Source organism: Lissotriton vulgaris, chromosome 8 (assembly GCF_964263255.1).
Source record: "Lissotriton vulgaris chromosome 8, aLisVul1.2, whole genome shotgun sequence".
NCBI classification, from domain to species: Eukaryota; Metazoa; Chordata; class Amphibia; order Caudata; family Salamandridae; genus Lissotriton; species Lissotriton vulgaris.
In genome coordinates, this window is record NC_141696.1 from 810778063 (window position 1) to 810798731 (window position 20669).

A 20669-nucleotide genomic window follows, 5' to 3' on the forward strand; every position below is an offset into this window, starting at 1 on the left:
TGCCCACGTTGCTGTGCACATGCAGGGCCTGTCTAGCCCCTGACCTTACATGCCATTGTGTACAGCTTTACAATGTATCAATGCATTGCCTGCCCACACCCCTGTGCACTACCTTCGCATGCTATTGTGCTCTTCCTGACAACGTATCATTGCAGTGCCTCCTCACGGCCCTGTGCACTGCCTTTCCATGCCAATGCAGTGCCTGACATGTATCAATGCAGTGCCTGTCTATCCCCCTGTACCCTGCCTTTACATGCCACTGTGCACTGCCTGATAATGAATCCATCCAGCGCCTGCCTACGCCCCTGTGCACTGTCTTTCTATGCCCCATGCTCTGCCAGTCCGTGCCTCCGTGCCGTACCTGGCCATGCCCCATGCTGTGCCAGTCTGTGCCCCCATGCTGTGCGTGTCCCGTGTTTTGCCAGTGCGTGGCCGAATGCTGTGTCAGTCCGTGCTCCATGCAGTATCCGGCCATGCCCCCATGCTGTGCCTGTCTGTGCTCCCATGCTGTACCGGTCTGTGCCCCGTGCAGTATCCGGTCATGCCCCTTGCTGTGCCTGTCCGTGCCCCCTACGTGCCCCCATGCTGTACCGGTCCGTGCCCCCATGCTGTACCGGTCCGTGCCAGTCCGTGCCCCCGTGTTGTGCCAGTCCGTGCCCCTATGCTGACAGTTCGTGCCCCGTGCAGTATCCGGTCATGCCCCCATGCCGTGCCTGTCTGTGCCCCCATGCCGTGCCTGTCTGTGCCCCCATGCCGTGCCAGTCCGTGCCCCCTGCGGTGCTCGGGCACGCAGGGCACAGTGCAGCCGTTGGACAGCACATTCCTGAGGCCTGGCATCACCCGCGTGAAGCCAATTAGTTGAACCGCCTCATTCAGCAAATCTGTGGCGGGTTTTGGCTGAAGTCCCGCGGCGCCCGGGCCTGAAAGAGCCGCCTTCAGCCGAGGGGGCCCCGGGGCCACCGAGGGAGAAGGCAGCGGCGGCGACGGGGCAGGAGGGAAGCGCTCTCCCTCACACCCCCTGGGAGTGAGGGACAGGCACTGGGAGTGAGGGACAGGCACTGAGAGCGAGGAAGAGAGGGAGGGACAGGCTCTTAGATCAAGGAAGAGAATGAGGGACAGGCGCTGAGAACAAGAAAGAGAGACAGGGAGGGACAGGCACTGAGAGCAAGGGAGAGAGTGAGGGACAGGCCCTGAGAGTGAGGGAAAGGCACTGAGAGCAAGAAAGAGAGTGAGGGACAGGCACTGACTGAGAGCAATAAAGAGAGTGCTGGACAGGCACTGAGAGCAATAAAGAGAGTGAGAGACAGGTACTGAGAGCTAGGAAGAGAGTGAGGGACAGGTACTGAGAGCGAGGAAGAGAGTGAGGGACAGGCGCTCAGAGCGAGGAATAGAGTGAGGGACAGGCACCGAGAGCTGGGAAGAGAGTGAGGGACAGGCACTGTGAGCAAGGAGAGGCTGAGAGTGAGGGACAGGCACTGAGAGCGAGGAAGAAAGTGAGGGACAGGCACTGAGAGCAAGGAAGAGAGTGAGGGACAGGCACCGAGAGCAAGGAAAGGCTGAGACTGAGTGAGGAATTATACGCACTGAGAGCAAGAAAGAGAGTGAGGGGCAGGCACCGAGAACTAGGAAGAGAGTGAGGGACAGGCACCGAGAGCAAGGAAGAGAGTGAGGGACAGTGAGAAGGAGGTCGGTCGGGGCGAAGGAGGGGAGAGAGTGCAGAGCGCCAGGACTGACAGTGAGGAAGGGACAGACAGGCGGCAGCGAGCAAGAAGGGAGAGCGAGCAACAAGAAGAGAAGGAAAACGACAGCGCAAGGGTGAGAGGGGCGGGCAGAGAGGGAGTGGCGGAGGGCGGGGAAAGAGAGAGAGGGGCACCGAGGGGAGAAAGAGACAGATAAGAAAAGCATTAAAAAAGAGGAGCGGGAGGGCCTTGGCGAAGGAGAGGAGCGGAGAGGGGCGGCCACAGAGAGACAGGGTGAGGGAAGGGTTAAGACTAAGAGAGTGCGAGGGGACGAGTGAGCCACGGAGAAACACTGAGGCAGACAGAGAAGAGAGAGCATGGCGTGTGTATGAGAGAGACAGAGAGACTCGGAGAGCTGCTCTCCTTCCAGCAGATCTCTTGCTTCCTGCTCTCCACTCCTCCTCCCGATGACTCAGCAGAGGCTCGGTCGGCTGGGCCAATCCCAGCGCGGCCCTGGCTGGAGGCGGACGGCTGCTTCCTTCGGCTGGGGAACTCGGCTTCGGGGGCCGCGGCGGGGAAACAAAGGGACAATGCCGGGTGGGCACCGGCTTTAGAGGTCAGCAAAAGCGCTCCACGCGCTCTAAGCGAGGCTCCTTCTCACGGCCCCGAGCAGGAAGGCGGGTGCCGGCAATGCCGGACCAGATTAGGGGGCGTTCCCGAGGGCTTTTGGCTGACGTAGCGTGACGTCGCCAAAAGCCAAACATTCTCGGGAACGCCCCCGAATCTGGTCCGAGATTGACGGACAAACGTGTCTTCCAATGGCTAGCCTCCATTTATGGAGCTAGCCAATGAAAGACGGGGGTGTATTCCAAGCCACATATACTATACTCATTAGCTTTTTCCTAGCACATGCGTACTTCGTACGCATTGGCTAGGCAAAACCTAAAAAACGTATTTCTACCGGAGTCCTCCCTTGATTTAGACCCAGCACTATCCCCAATGTTTATTTCGGGTAATTTTGCCATTAAACAGAGCAAATAATACATATGTAGATCATTTAAAAAAGTTTAGGCACGGCAGAATACAATTGATAATTTCGTACAGCACTATAATACAATAAATTCGTAAAAACCTAAAATGCAGTAGGTTACCATGCAAACTGTCATTGCATTAAAATGTAATAACGTGCAAAGTGCATTTCCACAACCACAACTACATTCGTGCCAACATTATCAAAAAAATTCTCGCTGTGCAAGGGACCAGCATTATTAGCTTAACATCCAGGCAAAATATAAACAGCCGGTTATTGCAAAGACCAATGCATCAAAAGTGAAACATTCGGATTGACGAATCAGATGACTCCATGTAACTCAGTTTCCACAAAAATCTGATAAAGCACTTTAAGCTAAGCCTTTGATGAATGTGGTGGAATAACAGGCTCTGGGGTCTTCCCACAAAAGAGAGAGAGAGGTCAGAAAATATTTGAGTATTGTCTCATTTGACTGTACATGATGCTAAAGACACAGTACACTTTGGCATACTGTGGTTCAATACAATCTAAATAGATTTCAAACCTTTTGGGTTCTGGAGTAGCGTACTACTCGCTGAAAAGCTTTTCGATGCCTCGTCAGGAGTAGTAACCGCTATATAAATACAATTACAAAATAAGGGATTGAACCAGCAAACAATTATGTTCCATAAATTCTCTGTAGCTTTTTTTTTTTTTTAGTTAAAGCAGGCGAGGCTGCAGAATAAAATCAGGAGAATTTCAGAGTCGTCATAACCCCAATTTCTCAAATGTCATAAAAAGAGCAAAGGCAGGTTTTGAATATTGCAAGCATCTCTATAATGCCTAGACGCGTTTGACCAGAGTCTGAGCCAACACATTAATGGCCTCAGTTTAGCAATAGATTAGATGTCCAGGTCACTAATTCTTGTAATCCGGTCTCCTCTCTCTTTCCAAAAATGTCCCTCATAACCAGTGGTCTGATAATTCCAATGGGCTTGGTGATCTGTATTAATTCCTGCCTCCCTCTGCCTGTCCAAGTGGTGACGGTAATTCTGGAGGGCTGGAGATATTCAGGGATTTTTCCAGGCCATTTGTAATGAGGGCTAATGAATTTTATAACACCACAATGAGCTGGCCGTCTAGCTGTGGTTAAAAGGACTTTATAGAGTTCTCCCTTTAGGTTCGTTTCTTAGCCTGAGAGTATGATTTTAGAATAATTAGCTTTCACTTTTCCAGGCATTTGTGTCCTACTTGAAGTTGGCAATCACAAATGATTCACAAGAAGTAAAATGCGTGATGTTTAAGTCTGTGTTGTAGGAGACACATTCATGAATTAAAACATGCCTCGTCAAATTGATATTTAAAGGCAGGACCCTCAAACAAGTAGTATTGCCTTCAGGCTCACTGAGTCCCATCTTTTGCATGGGGTCATGGATAAATAATGCCCATTCACTGAGGAAAAGGGTCCACTCCTTGATGAAGCACACAGTTCATCCAAGGAATCATTCATGAATGCAGGAAGGGAGCATTGCTTCTCCAGAATGTGACTGTCGTAAAGGGTATGCGATCACTTGAAGATCTCCTTTCAGCAACAAAATTGTCTTACTCCTAGAAGATACTGTCTTACCTTTTTGGGCAATATTTCTGCTTCATTTAACAATATCGCCTAAATAATAAATTTACAGTTCCTGCCAGTCTTTCATATTGACTGCAGCTCTAAAACTATTAGAATCTGTCAGTCAACCATTATGTGATAATGCCTGCCAGCTTAAAGGCGCTGACACCAAAACATGCCTTTGTGGGCCCCAATTCTAGGGAACGGTTGTGGTGTCAGAGGAAACCCACATTTTCAAAGAAGGTAAGTAGTTTATTTCAACAGGAAGTAAATTGCCACACACTCCTTCGTTCATCCTCCAACCACTGTTACAAGTTACACCCGCATAACCTCCCACTAATAATCTGATTCCAACAGAATACAGAAAACAAAACACCAACATTCTTTAACCCAGCTAGGCTTTTTAGACACAAGCAAAAACAGAACATAAACAAACATAGATCCTGAGGCCCTGGCAAGTGACAGTTTCAGTTGTACTGCAAAGATCATTGTCCAACTGGAAAGAAAAGTCTCTTAGGTGAATTCCAGTTGGGCTTTGGATAATGCTTGGTACTGGAATTCATGTAAAGAACACCAGAGAAGACAGGGTGAGTGCCAGAGACCAAGCGAGGAGTTCATCCTAATTCTCCTCAACCCTTCTGCAGCCTGCAACAAATAGGCCACTGCATTCATCTGACATTTCTGGAGACTTTGTGTTAGTTTGAGGGGGTCAGCGCTTCATTATTTCTCATTATTTCTCACACATTGCACACAACAGATTAGGTTTTGGCTCTTCAGCCTCCAAAATCATCCAGGCATCTAGCAGCGGGTCCGGATTCTGCCCTACCGTTAGTCCTCTATGGTGTCTGTGGCACCACTATCCTTAATAGTTCAAAGTTTGGGGAAAGAAATGTATTATTACTCCATGCGTTTTCAAATTTTGGCCCAGCATGTTGTAACTTATAGGCTCTGCATGAACAGAAGGAAAGTATATCTTACTTCTAGAATTTAGTTTGCTCCTGTTTGAATCACCCCCCCCCCCCCCCCCCCCCCCCAACCGTTCTCCATTTGACGCTCTAATGTGTGGTCTGGAATCTTGTGGTCTTCTCAGATCCTGTAAATAAATATAATGAAGAAAGACCTTTTACACTTTTATCGCCTTTGTCAGGCCTTACACAATCTTATCAAGCAGCAGAAAAAGGTAAAACCTTGCTCTCTGATTCATTCACAGCTTAAAGAGAGGTGACCACATCTTGCCTGTGTTGCTGTTGCACCTTACGCTGCTGATTAATCGAAGGGTCGAATATACCACTGTTTGTTTGATCTGAAGGCCTTGCACACAGCAGCCCAAAGGAGTTGATCTTCCAGCTGTTCTTCCCATACCACCCTACCAGACATCTTAGAGGAAGCCTAATAACAATGTGCTTCTGCTCCTATAGTGATGAAGTTGGGGCAAAGGGAGTTCCACCATCATGGCTGTACCCGTAGCTCACTGACTCAAACTGACTTAAAATAAATACTATTTTACTTGAGTTTTTAATTAATACCACCGGTAGTGATAGTTGAATAATCCCTTTAAATCTTCGAAACTTTAAGTAATGTGAGCACGTGAAGCAACTGTGTCGCACTTCACTGTTTACTAGTGTTTGCATAATCCGTAGTTCTGTGAGAAGCCCACTGATAGCAGAACACCCAAATAGTACAGTCGTCTTAACTTGCTGGTTTGCATGCGCCCGCCCCTTGCACATTCCTATCCAATCCCAAGTGGGAAACATCTGCAATATGAATAATTTCAGATCCAAGCAAATGTTAGCCTGCACCACCTGCACTGCACGCTGCCCGAGTCCTATCATTACAATTTACAATCTCGTTTTACATTTTTCCAAGTAGGAAATCGAATACAATGCAGATTCTCCGTGGGCTTTAAATTTACCGAAAGAGGATTCAAACAGCCAACTGTGTAATTCACTCATCAATCACATCATTTTAACTCGTCGTTTCGTTATTCACTGATTTTAGAACTACGTGCCAAGTGGTCCATGCGCTGAGCGAGCAAGCCAGCTTCAGTATGGAAAAAAAATGTGGGAAGTGCAGATGTTCTGGCCAGAGAAGTTTCTATGCTCTCTTCCCGAACCTTATGTTTTTGTGGGGAAAAGCACACTTTGAACAGGTTCAAGTTTTAGTACAGAGCCTCGGATGCCCTTGTCTAAACCGAATGAGGATGCTTTAGAAATTTGTTGTCTCTTGAAAAACGTTCATAATTGTACTTGGTCTTTCCCATAACCAAAGTCCTCTTCATGACAACTGAAGTTAGTGCTGCAGATCAGGCAGCTTGGGAACATTTCTTCTGTAGATATTCGGAAACTAGTTGCAGACATACTTGGTTGGACCTTTAGTCGTCTTGCTTGTTTAAAATATTGGAAATTTGAGCTTTCAGATAAATTAATGATTTCCCTTTGTGCTACTAAGCCACCTGTGATACTCACCACCCTTTTTAGGTCTCGTGGCGATTTACAGCGCGAAGCGCTGTCTCGCCGGAGACCTTTTGTTAGGGACGCAGCTTTCCAGGAGACAGCACCTGGCCGCGCGCATTTCCTCTCTGAGAAGGCGATCGGAGTGGGCCACGCGCATGCGAACGCGCTCGCTGTGGCCAGCTGCTGACTCCTGGGAAGCACCAACACCACACACGCATTCGCACACACAGAGACACGCACACACGAGCGCACATACACGCATGCACACATACATACATACTCAGAGACACCCCCCTCACACATACACACCCACGCGCGCACACACACACACACCAGCTGGTGACTTATGTATCGCAAAAAGAAACCAAGATGAAAACATGGGTGAAATCCTGACAAGCATGGGTGAGCTTTGAAGCTAACGTCTGGGCGCTTCAGTACATTTGCAATGCAACACATCTCAGGTTTTTTTTTCTAGTTTAAAATGGTTTGCCACTTATGTTGTTGCCTTGTTCCCAAAAGCGATCGCTTTCGGTTTCATGTTCGCCTTTCTCCTCCCTCCCCACTCTCCTTTGGCCCCCTCCCCTCTGCCCCCTCATCTCTGCCGCTGTGCCGTAGGACTTCCTCCCTCGCCCCCTCCCCAGCACTGGACCGGCCTCCGCAGGGCTCGGGAGATGCTGGGATGCCGCTCACCGCTCTGCTCCAGGTAGGAACCTCTGCAGCCGGGTGCAATGGCAACCAGCGCGTGCCGAAGGACAGCTTGAGCAGTTACGTCGAAAAGAACATGGTTGCCCCAGGGCATCACACTTTCTGCCCGTGAAAGGGGTCTGTTCTCTGGGGAGATGTGCAGTAACCCGATGTCTGAGTCTGACACAACTGGGTGTCTACTGAGGAGTGCAGGCACACACTGACAGCACATGGGGGTCTGGTGAATAGTGCAGGTACTAACTATCTAGCGGTGTCTGTTCTCTGAAGACACGCGCAGAATTTCGATGTCTGACATCACCTGTAGTGTAATGAGTGCAGGGAACACACCGACGATGCTTGTGTCCTGGTGAATAGTGCAGGCACCCATTATCTGACGTTGTCTGTTCTCTGGAGAGATGTGCAGTAACCCGATGTCTGTGTCAGACAACCTGTAGTCTACTGAGGAGTGCATGAACACATCGACGGTGCTTGTGGTGGTGAATAGTGCAGCCACCCTCTATCTAACGAAGTCTGTTCTCTGGGAAGACATACAGGAACTCGATGTCTGACACCACCTGTATTCTGATGAGGAGTGCAGGAACACACTGACAGGGCATTGGGGTCTGGTGAAAGTGCAGGCACCCACTATCTAACAGTATCTGTTCTTTGGAAAGACATGCAGAAAGTTGGTGTCTGACACGATTCGATGAGAAGTGCGGGAACACATCTGTGGTTATGGTGTGGTGAATACTGCAGCGCTCACTGTCTAACGGTGTCTGTTCTCTGGAGGGACGTGCATAAACCCGATGTCTAACACCCCATGTATAGTCTGATGAATAGTGCAGGAACATGCTGACAGTGTCTGAGGACATCTGTAGTCCGATGACTGTGTTTGTGGCCTGGTGAACACTGCAAGCATCTAAGGTGTCTGTTCTCTGCAGGAACTCGATGTCTGACACCACCTGTAGTCTGCTAAGAAATGCAAAAACACACACTGACAGTACATGCAGTCGGGTGAATGGTGCAGGCGCTCACTATCTAACAGTGTCTGTTCTCTGGAGAGACATGCACAATCTCGATGTCTCACACCACCCGTAGTCTAATGAGGAGTGCAGGTAACACACTGACAGTGCTCGACGTTCAGTAAATAGCACAGGCGCTCACTCTGACGATGCATGGTCTTTGGTGACCAGTGCAGGAACTCCGCGTCTGGTGCCATCTGCAGTCCAATGAGAAGTATGGGAACACATCAAGAGCACTTGTGGTCTGGTGAGCAATGCAGGCACTCACTATCTGACGGTGCCTGCTCACTTGTGACAAGTGCAGTCATTGAGGGTGCTCATTCAATACTGCAGCGCTCACTGTCTAACGGTGTCTGTTCTCTGGAGGGACGTGCATAAACCCGATGTTTAACACCCCATGTATAGTCTGATGAATAGTGCAGAAACATGCTGACAGTGTCTGAGGACATCTGTAGTCCGATGACTGTGTTTGTGGCCTGGTGAACACTGCAAGCATCTAAGGTGTCTGTTCTCTGCAGGAACTCGATGTCTGACACCACCTGTAGTCTGCTAAGAAATGCAGAAACACACACTGACAGTACATGCAGTCGGGTGAATGGTGCAGGCGCTCACTATCTAACAGTGTCTGTTCTCTGGAGAGACGTGCACAATCTCGATGTCTCACACCACCCGTAGTCTAATGAGGAGTGCAGGTAACACACTGACAGTGCTCGACGTTCAGTAAATAGCACAGGCGCTCACTCTGACGATGCATGGTCTTTGGTGACCAGTGCAGGAACTCCGCGTCTGGTGCCATCTGCAGTCCGATGAGAAGTATGGGAACACATCAAGAGCACTTGTGGTCTGGTGAGCAGTGCAGGCACTCACTATCTGATGGTGCCTGCTCACTGGTGACAAGTGCAGTCATTGAGGGTGCTCGTTCTCTGGTGAGAACTGCTGTTCTATCTGGCAAGGTGTGTAGCCTGGTGAGAAGTGCAGTGACTCACTGCCTGACAAAACATATAATCTGAGGGTAAGTGCTGGTTATTATTACTACTTGCTGTAGAAGAGCTTTTGCAGTTCGTCAGATAAACGTGTTCCTTTCCTGGCTCAAGTGATGACGCGCTAGTTAATGATAATACAGTTAAATGCGTACTATATAAGAACACGGAAAGGGGGGTTATTTGCCCAGGGTCACAGTGTGATTAAGCAGAGATGCCAGCATTGGATTTTAGCGTGAAGCCTTCGTGTGGAGAGACCATGTGCAAAACACCGCACTGGGAGCACTGCTACATGCAAGCAGGACCCAGTCATTAAAAACTGGATCAAGTGGTCGAGCTACATTCCCGCCACCAACCCATTTAGGAAACAAGGTTGCACAACCACACACACAACCACACACACAACCATGACCACAACCATACACACAACCACACACACAACCACACACCCACACCCCCCCCCCACAACCACACACAAACAACCACACACACAACCAGACCCAACCACACACAACACCCAACAATACACCCCCCCAACCACACACACACACACAACCACACAAAACCACCCAACCACACACACCACCACACACCCAACCACACCCACACCCAACCACACACACACCACCACACACAACCACCCAACCATACACACACAAAACCACACCCAACCACGCACACACACACAACCACACTTACACACCCAACCACACATACACACCCAACCAAACATACACACCCAACCACACACACACACACACAACACCTACAACCACACACACAACCACACGCCACATCGATTGTTAACGCATCCACAATGAACTATTGTAGCAATCGAAGTATGGCGTACTTTACTTATATAGACTAACAAAAGGGAGTGCAAGGGATCGTGTTCACCTTAAGTGAACGGAGAGTACTCATGTTCCCCTGAGGAAGGACTAAGTAAACAAAAGGAGGAGTACCACCATTAAAGATCAAGAGAGTTCCTAATGGGGTGGTTGACTGACAAAAGGAAAAAGTTTATCCTTTTGTTAAAAACCCCTCACTCACCAGCCTAGTGGTGACATGCTTCATCATTGGGGTCCACCCTGGCGGCCTAGCGTCACCAGGGTATGCTACAACACCTGAAACACAGTGGAGCAGGTTGTGAGTGTAAGTGCAGAAAAGGTGTGTTAAAAATTGTCCTGGTTTGACTTAGTGGACAGATACATTTCATTTACAAGCAACTGGACAATATTAAAAAAGTGAGGCGAGATACTATGAGGGTGATTACGACCAAAGGTATCTCTATATGTGTACTAGTCTACATGTTTCAACCATAGATGGAATATACCAGGTTTTCATCAGGACCAAAAACAGGGAATTGGATGGTATGTGCCCCCTAAAAGGCACACCCAATCCTAATTCCTTGTGACCAAATTAGCAAAAATCGCTAATGGTGAAAAACTCTAACCTCAATGGGTGAGTACGGGAAGTAAAAATCAAAAGACTCCTATTCTAGTGTCTTTTTGCATCGGAGGGCAGGGGGTGGTATCACCACTACTGAAACGTATTAGTTAACTCGCGGTGAAAAGGCCGATAACCTACATCTCACATCCGCTGCCCCGCTCCAATTCCCTGAAATAATACTTCACTAATAAGAACTTGTTTTTAGGTCAGGGCGGTGACTGCTCCTGACTGTTTGTCAGAATTCATGTGATATTAAAAAAAGAGAATTCCGAAAGGATGTAATTTTTGATTTGATCAGTTAGTCGTTTTGCATTGCATTGTATTTTTGCACTGGTGAGCAACCAGGGCTCCCTCTGACACTGGTGTGCGTAGCCAGCAGCAACAGAAACTTTCAGAACAGCAGTAATCAGTGTTGCTGGAATTGCAGTGATCCCAACATCCACCATGGAAGAGACAACACTAGCTGTCAACACAGCAGGCAGAAGAGAAGCAACAATTGCTGTAACCACTGCAAGAACTACAGCAGCGACCACAGTTGCCACCTTGGTATGAACAACATCAGCAATAGCAGCTGCTGGCAAGGTAGGAACAACAACAGTAAACACACTTCGAACCATTAGAGGAACAACAATGGTCACCACAGAAGCTGCCACTTCCGCTGCAACAACCACAACCACCAGCAACAACTAATGTGTTAAAAAAAGTGATGGATGGAATGCTTGAATTAATGTCATCCACTGGTAATCACTAGGGACGCCCTCAGTCCACTGTTATTTTGCACACCATGCTACCTCAGTTTAGAGCCAACCATATGCAAATCAGTCTTAACCCTTCTCCAATGGGAACGGTCCAGCCTGAATTGGTAGGCCAGGCACTCCCTGAACAATAAAACAAGCAACCCAGGACCAGTTTTGTCTTAGGGCTTATCAGCCAGGTATAGCTTGGTTCCTTGGTGAGCATGGGACTCCCCTCTGGGCATACACATTCCACTGAGGTGGCATGATTTGCAAAATAATGAGGGACTGGAATGCGGCCCAGAGTAATTACCAGGGTCCGAGGTTAATACAAGCAATCCATCCATCACTTTTTGTATACTTCAGTGCGTTGCCCTGAGTAGCAACATCGATTGCGGCAATAGGTGCAAGGACAGTAGGTACCACTGTAATGATGACTGCTTCCAGAGTCCCTGTAACAATAGCAAGGAACACAGTTGTATGTACAGCTGCCACCACACCAAAAATAGCAGCCGCAACTATAACAATGGTTTCATTTGTCACTACAACAGGGATTGCAAACACAACAGAAGGGGCCACAGTAGCAAACTCTATTGTAACCACATCAAGAACTACAGCAACAACCACAACTACCACACCAGCAAGATCAACAACAGCTAATATGACATCAGTGCAACCATGACAGCGGCAACCTCTGCCAGCACAGCAACAACAGCAACTGTTGCTCGACCCAGCAGTGGTCACTTCTGACACCATGACAGCACAAGAGGTACCAGCAAGGCAAGGGCAACAGTGGTGCCTAAGATTGCAACCACAGAATGGACAACAGTGTCAACAAAAGCTGCAATAACAGCAAGAACCAAATCAGGGACAACAGTGACAACAGTAGCTGTGATGACAGTAGCAGCTAGAGTTTTAGTCTCCCACCAAAATATGGGCCACTCTGGAACTTATTCTGGGTCGCATTCTAGTCCATGTTCTTTTGCTTACTGTTCCATTTCAGATTGTGACAAGCCATAAGAAAATAATCATTGGATCTGCTCTCAGAGGAAAAGTCCAACCTCCACTGCTAAGCCATGTAATGTCTATACAGGGAAAAAAAACAACCCTAGACCAAATTCGGCATTTTGGGCCAAGTCATTGAGATGCATTTGAGTTCTATAACACAGAGAGCACTGGGCCCATGTCTGTGTGCACCTTTTGAATGTAGGACTTCTCGACGAGAAAACTGTATGTAAATGCAGCCTTGCAAAAACGTGCACTGCCTGTTTGTGCCTCTTCTCAGTCCAGCCTACCTTTTTCGGTGACTTCTTTGTCTGTTTCCTGTTTATGTTTTTTTAATCTCAAAGCTTGCAGTTTCGTGTAGCAGGTTATACAGTTGACTCAGCACAAACATGTGCGCAAATATGTGCATACCTGTCTTTGTTAGCAAATGAAACCCAAACCTGTTGGTTAAGTCACATACTTGTTTGCCTTGTCAGCACTTGTTAGATAGTGCTGCATATCCCTTCTTCCATTTCCAAGAATCCTAAATAAATGTACCAATCTGAGAAGGATGGAAGAGGTCTACTTGGCCTTGCCGACATTAGGAATCTTGAGCAACATATCACAGCAGATGTCAGCAGCAAAAGTTAACTTACTGAGCAATCTTTCCAGACTTTGATGACAATTAGGTCAAGTTTTGGCCAGAATGATGCTTACAAAAGTTGTGCGGCAAAAAAGGAATATAGCAAGGTAAAACACCACTCCATTCCCAATGAAAGTTTTTATCAGATTGAAGCACGAGATTTGCTGGTACTATTTTCATAGCCCACACATTTCCCAGAGCCTGGACACTTTCACTTTCAATAAGCTTTATTCGGGTTAAAAAATAAAACCATGAAAGCCCATCTATGCACAGTGCAACCAATAAAATACAAGATAAATAAAAGTCTAAGGAGACAGTGAAATATAATCCAGTCTTAGTATCATAAATATATCGGCAAATTCTGCTGACACAAATTGGAGAGACAAAAAAAAATAAAATACACTTTAACTCATATGATGTTGTGGAAGTCTCATTAACGCAATTACAAGTACTGACACAACAACAGGGTCTATAACGCCTGGAAATATTATCAGACAATGTATTCCATAGCTAATCAAATTGCATTATTTTTCTTCTCTTGCCATGATTTTTTCATGGTAAATAGGCTTTTCGTCCAACCTTATCTTAGGTACAGAATGGAACAAAGCTGATCTGAAATAACATTCATTGTATTGTCTTTGGGTTTTTTGTAGACATTGATGAGTGCAAGGAAACACCTACCATTTGTGGAACAGCGCAATGCAGAAATCACATAAGCTCTTATTCCTGTCATTGCGACAAGGGATATAAATACAATGAAGTGGCTAAAGCTTGTGAGGGTGAGTATGATCATTCCTTTGTTTGCTTTTGACAGTCACACCTGCTTGATGTTGCTGGGACCTCAAATTCTGTTTATCCTCAGATTTCTTTGTGGCACGTTGTCTTGTCTTGCTGATACGACTTCTGCTTTTGCTGGACATAACATTAATGTCATAGTCCAGTTTTGCCCTTGTGAGCTTGCTCCTCCATTTTTCATTCAAGTTGCTTTGTCCCCTTGATAGCTCAGTGGAAGACACTTGCACCTTCTACGACTATTGTTGCTCTCCAGCCATGCTTCTCTAGAGAAGATCTTTGCCTGTTTACCATTTGTTTTCGCGGGGGGTAGTTTCATATTTTGCGAACCCGATCCAAAGGTATCAGAGCGCTTTACACGAGCACCAGTTGCGTTACAGACAGACACATTCATTTTGTTGAGGGAGAATATGTGATTTGCCCAGAATCACAGTATGTTGAGCATCCCTGCCGAGCCTCGAACCCAGTCTCCAACTTTGCGGTCAACCGCTCTAGCCGTTAGGCCACATCCTCTCAATACTTTTAATAAGTTAATGTCATTGCTTAATTCGTGCATTTATTCAGGAGTTATTCATTTTTCATCATCAGACTTTAAGGTAGAGAAGAGAGAAAGGCAGAAAAGAGAGAAAGCAGGAGGACAAGAAAGAAGGGGGAGGTAAAAAGCAACAAATAAATAGGACTAGGAGGAGACTGATAGAGAGATGGCAAATGCTGGGCAGTAGAAGAAAGAGGTGCTAGTTGAGTTCAAGACTAGGCAGTCTTGGTATTTGGCAACAATGGCATTCAGACTGTGAGCATCTTCGGAAAAAAGTATTTTGTCCCTTGTGCTTTTTACTTATTTATTTATTTATTTGATTATTCATATCTGGTATGTTGGCTTTTTTTGTTTCATTTGTTCTATTATATTATGCATTGATTATCATTGATTATCTTCAAAATAACTTCCCCACGTTTATTTATTGGGCTGGCAGAAGCCTGTACTACACAAGAATGTCCACGGGTCCAGAACAATCAAAATCGATCTCACTGATATATCAACTCAAAAATCTAAACAATCTGAACAAGGCTCAACTACACTGAGGATTAAGCTCATTATAAAATATCTTTTATAGAGTGTGGATACCCATCAGTCACCAGCCGGTGCCACCCTTAGTCATCATCTGGGTCTCCTCTTGATATTTCCACAGTGAAACGTTGATGGTAATGCTGGGACCTGTTAATCATATCCCATACCAACTTATGGAACACTGGAAGACCTACAGATGTGAGAAGATTACCATTTAAGATGGGTGAAAAAGATTATATATTTTTAAATATTTTTATTGCAGTGCAAAGTTAAATAAAAAGTGGGAATTAAAATTGGGTAACTGAGAGAAAACTTGTTTTTATTGCTATTGCTCAGTGCCCACACCTAAAAACAGTGCAAAAGAGGAAAGCTTTCAACAAATAACAGTCATTAGTGATAAAGCGGTCGACATGTTTCAGCAACAATGAGGAAAAGATGCCCTTCGCTCTGCTTCACTGTATTTGGCAACCACGTCAAAAGTCAATAAAGCCCGCTGGGGTGGTTGCTCTTTCACTCACACAGCGGCAAGGCTCTGGAATTCCCTGCCTCTAACCCTCAGACAAAATAACAACCGAATGTCATTCAGGAGAGATCTAAAAACCTACTTGTTCACAAAAGCGTACTAAGATACCCGGTAGCCCGACACAGTAATCAGTCTAAAGCGCTGCGAGGCCTCCGGGTAGTTATGCGCTATACAAGTGCAATTTTTCATTTCATTTCATTTCCTCTGCCTTCCTCAGGACCTCAATTGAATTGCTACTGCAATGTGTACAACAAATAATAAGAATAAAAAGTACAACCATGACACCAGGAATCCTGGATGTACGTCAATTCCTCTGCATGTGGACTGATTAGCCACTAGTCAGCAAGGGATCAAGACCTCACCTCACCTGGCTGCGGCTCAGGAAGATGAAGCACCGCTCTGCCCGTCGGTACTCCAGACGGTCATCTGAACCGTCTTGGGAAGCAGAAGCCTGGCCTACTTCTTTGGGCTTTTTCTCACAAAAATAATTGTCAGACCAAATTCTCATAGACCTTTACTGTAATTCCTCTAAAAGCGCATCTTTGTAAACTATAAGAACCTATGCTGGAGACATTTTGGTTTTTAACATGGCTCTCTGCATAAAATGGATACTCCCAATATACAGTTTGGAGCTGGAAATCATGACTGCAGTGGGAGCTCCCGTCTACTGCTGCTTCTCTCCTCAATCCTTGCACTCCTCTCTCTGAGTAGTAGGAAATGATAAAATATTTATGGACTTGAGTTTCAGCGGGCCCCTGCTGGACCACTGTTGTTGGATCTCTCTACTTATCCCCATTTTCCACTCTGTGTATTCCTGGGCCAAGGTGAGAGATCGAAGAAACCACCTTAGTACTCTCCAGTGTAGATTTTTCTCTTTCCTCCTTCTCAGTTACCTTTTCAAATGAAAAGTCAACTTGCTACTTGTCATCTACAAGAATCCACTTGCTGATGCCAGATTGATTGTTGGGTAGTAAAACAAGATTACACCTTACTTTTAAATTAGAGAGCTTGTACTGACTGTTGTTGGAGGCCAGTCTGAGGGTAAATGGTGCTTTCTTATCACCCAGTCGTCCATTTGAGACTCCTTCAGCACATAAGAAAAATTAAAACGCATCTGGTGCATAAGCACAGACATCCTAGGTCAGGAAACTTCTAGATTGAGTAAATCTAGGACAATTACTTAGTCCCTCATGTCCAGCCAACAATATTCAAACTTGGGATGCTGGTGTTGTTCATTATGGATACATTTTTGGGCTCTTTCCAAACGAAAATATAAACTTTGTTTAGGGTATTATTTAGTTAAGCGGTGTCCTTTGCCCATTATTTTTCTCTAGCATGCTTTAAATGTTTTTGGATCAAGACTTTATATATTTGTTCTGTTTAGTCTATCATGCATTTTTTCCCAGGTCTTTTACCAAATTGAGTGTACTCCTTTATGCTTAGACCCTCTCTTTTTTTGAAGTCTACTGTTATACTTGGTAAATTTTAACTTGTGTGTTAAGTCTTATAATCTATTCAGACTGGTCTGTGCTTTAGAAAACTGTCAAATAAAATGTTAAAATTACCAGTCCATGAAACTATTTTGAATGGTCCTACAGTCAGCCATGTTCTAAGGACTAGTTTTTGGGAAGCTGTCAAGATTCCTTATCTAGGGAGAATTTTTTTACACCTTTTTTCGAAAAGCTGATTCAAGCACTGCTAGCCAGGGAAGCATGAATAAGGGCCTGCTTCACCTTTCTAAAACTATGAGGCAAATTATGTATTACTGGAGTTTCTCCTGCCTTGTTTGAGTTATGCCAGATATTAAAGAGGAAAACCTTTGGAAACCTTAAGATCTTATCACCCGTTTGGTAGAAGTGAAAAGGTTGTTTGGCTACTTTCGATAGGTCCGGGATTCATTCCAGCAGTCTGACTTCCCTAAATTGATCTGCAAACCTCATTGTTTGTGCCTAGGCAAAATATGTGCCAGACTACAGTATAACAAATTGTTTACCCAGAGAATCATGAGTTGTCTGTCAACATAACTGGAAACAGTGTTTCATTAGTGGGGCATCCTTCATCAATAGAGAATCCTTCTATGCCTAAATATCTCTGGCACAACACTAATGAAGCTCTAACCAGAGAATGGACCACTTGGTGGTTCTGCTCTGCCCTAATGTAGGCTATGTGGTGGGACATTTTCTTCCATGTGGCTAACTATTTTTCTTTGCCAGCGTACTTCATTTAGAATACAACACCACTGCTTGCTTTGTTCTCCAGAACAAAGACAACTCCTTTCACTGACTGACCACATATTTGCCAGAGGTGTCCATGGTTGGTTGTAATCCGTATTTTACGTTCTTGAAAAGTTGTACCTCATCATGTAGAGGTAGTCAAAAGCGTTTTTCTGTTTTCCTTTAATTCCATCATTTATTCAAGCTCTACTAGGTTATTTTGATTCCTGATATTTTTGAAAGGCTATTTACTCAAGTTAAACCTTGTTATTTTAGTTAACTGGGCCCGCTTTCAATCTCTTTATTGATGTAGACCCTTATGCTTCACTTTGCATTGATATGCTAATCCTTGGTGGCATTAAACATGCTACTGTTCTCTTTTGTGTATGACTTTATATAACTGAATTAGGTGAGTGTCCAGTTTGGAGCAAATTAAAAAACAATCTAGCACTCATATACACCCAAAGCTGCGGAAAGCTAATTTGATTTAACATGACTTACATTGTGGATCACATTGTTTCCTTGTAGGGCTCAATCCCTGTTTGGGGGAAAACAGAAATAACACTGGAACAAATTGTAGATCATATGATGTTTGCATTGGAGATTCTAGACCTAGATCATTTGTAGGGATGTAGCAGCATTTATTTCCGTTATCTTTGATCCTTGATAGATGTGGATGAATGTGAGGATAAACCGTGTGAACAGACCTGTGTTAACACACTTGGAAGCTACACCTGCCACTGTGATGGAAGAGACGGAGTCAAGCTATCCCGTGACATGAACAACTGTGAGGTATTTTTTGTGTGTGTATTTTATTATTTGATTAATACGTTTTTCTGTTTGCACCTAACTAAAAGCTATGGGGTGCTCATCACTCAACAAAACACAAGTGAAATTAGACACATGGGCGAGGCAACAGATATCACTAGCTCTATGAGACCTAAAGAGGGGTTAGAATCAATGGCCAGAAATGTTTTAAGTAAATGGGATTTCATCGTCGTCATTAGCAGTCACTTTTGCAATTTTGAAAATAGCTTGTGAGTCAAGCAGATTGCCAGGTCTGGTTGCTGTTCCCAGTCCGTCCATGCTAATAAGTATTCAAAAGGAACAATTGATGAACAGAATGCAGAAAAATGTCATACATTCACCCCAGTACAGAGATCAACCAAGATCTGTGACTGGGGTGAGTGTCTGAAAAGTTTCAGCCCTCACTCCATCATCTCCTTGTGTTTGCTTTCTTCGGCCCAAGTTGGCAGGGTATGCCCAGACGTGGGTCCCTTGCTCACTTTGCCACTGGATTCAAGCTAGCCTGGCTGATGAAGGGTGTTACCCAGAAACCGGTCCCAGGATGCTTGCTTCCGGTTCAGGGAAGACCTGACTTGGCAATTCGGGCTGGACTGTTCCCATGAGGCACCGGGTCAAGACTGATTTGCTTATAGCTGGGTCTGAACTGAGGTGGTGAAGTGAGCTAAAGAAAGATGATGGATTCCACCCAGATCTGTGACTGGGGGTGAGTTTCAGCACTCGGTCCATCATCTCCTTGTGTTTGCTATGCTAATAAGCATGATAGCTTTCAGTTGGGTACAAACTGTTTTGGTTAAAATGTCATTACCACTGTCAAAGTGTGACATGATCAGTTTGTGTTACTTGTTAGAAGCCTTCAAATAGGCTAATGTGATTCATTTGTGTCAAAGAACTTCTGTGCATGCACTAGCTACAGTCTGAATAGGTTTATTAACAAAAATAAATATTCTTTTTTGTGAATCACAGTTCTCTTCCAGGGGATCCTCATCAATAGTCCTAAGCACTAGAATATTCCCGCCCATGCGCGGGACCCCGGAAACACAATCATATATGTGCCCCACATATATGCATTTCCAAACTATATACATATATATATATATATATATATATATATATATATATAATATACATATATATAAAAATGAGCAACTGCAGCCTCGTACACACCAGAGCTGAATAATGCTGCAAGGACTCCCCATTATATAATGAAAACATGCATTAGGAACAGGGAAAAACAACAATAAAACATGTTTTGAATCTGTTTTAATGCTTAGCAGACAGAAGAACCTCTCATAAAGGACTGAAAGCACAGACAGCTCACAGGCTGCATTGCAAAAAACACAGTCTAAAAAGACTGAAAAGCTAACACATAGCAACATAGAAATAAACTGGCAATGTGCCTTTAAGGCACTCATGACCCCCAGCTTCCCATCATGCCTCAGAGGTGACAGCTAGGCCAGTTGTTCTTTCCGGCTCCTTCAGGAAGGATCCTGGTTACACAGCTCCACTTCTTTCTGATTTTAGTCAGAAATAATCTTTGTTTTTTAACAACTTATTTGACTTACTTCGACGTCTTCCACCTTCTGAAGTAAGGCTCTGTCATTTTTTGACAGTTTTTGGCATTTTTTTAACACTCAAAATGCCTTCTCTTTTTGACTCCTGTGCTTCTTGTAGTAAAAAGAAGGCCAAGACAGACTCTCATGAGGTCTGTATCCTTTGTTTGCCTGAAGACCATTGCCAAACCCTGTCCAAGAGAACCTTGAAGGACAGAGAAAGGATTCGCCTGTATGGATTGGTAAAAAAATATTCAAGAGGAAGGTCGGTGAGGAAGGATTCCAAGAGGTCTAGGACTCCATCAAGAAGCTAGACCTCTCACCCTTCTACATCAGCGTCGGGCTCGGCGCTGAAAAATCAACCACCGGTAGGCCATTTATCTAAGAAAAGACCATCGACAGCAGGCTCGCCGTCGAGAAGACATCGTCACTTAGGTACGTCGTCGAAGACTCTTGACCCTCCGCC

The 20669-nt window shown here is 45.3% G+C and overlaps 1 protein-coding gene across 1 annotated transcript in view; it reads left to right on the top strand.

The window, feature by feature from the left end:
• The window catches only part of GAS6 (growth arrest specific 6), a 500934-nt gene that overhangs the window by 327081 nt on the left and 153184 nt on the right, over positions 1-20669 (top strand). Inside the window, exons 7-8 of the mRNA XM_086934685.1 lie at positions 13906-14031; positions 18517-18638. Coding sequence (XP_086790811.1) covers positions 13906-14031; positions 18517-18638 — 248 coding nt within the window. The remainder of the gene's footprint in view (positions 1-13905; positions 14032-18516; positions 18639-20669) is intronic.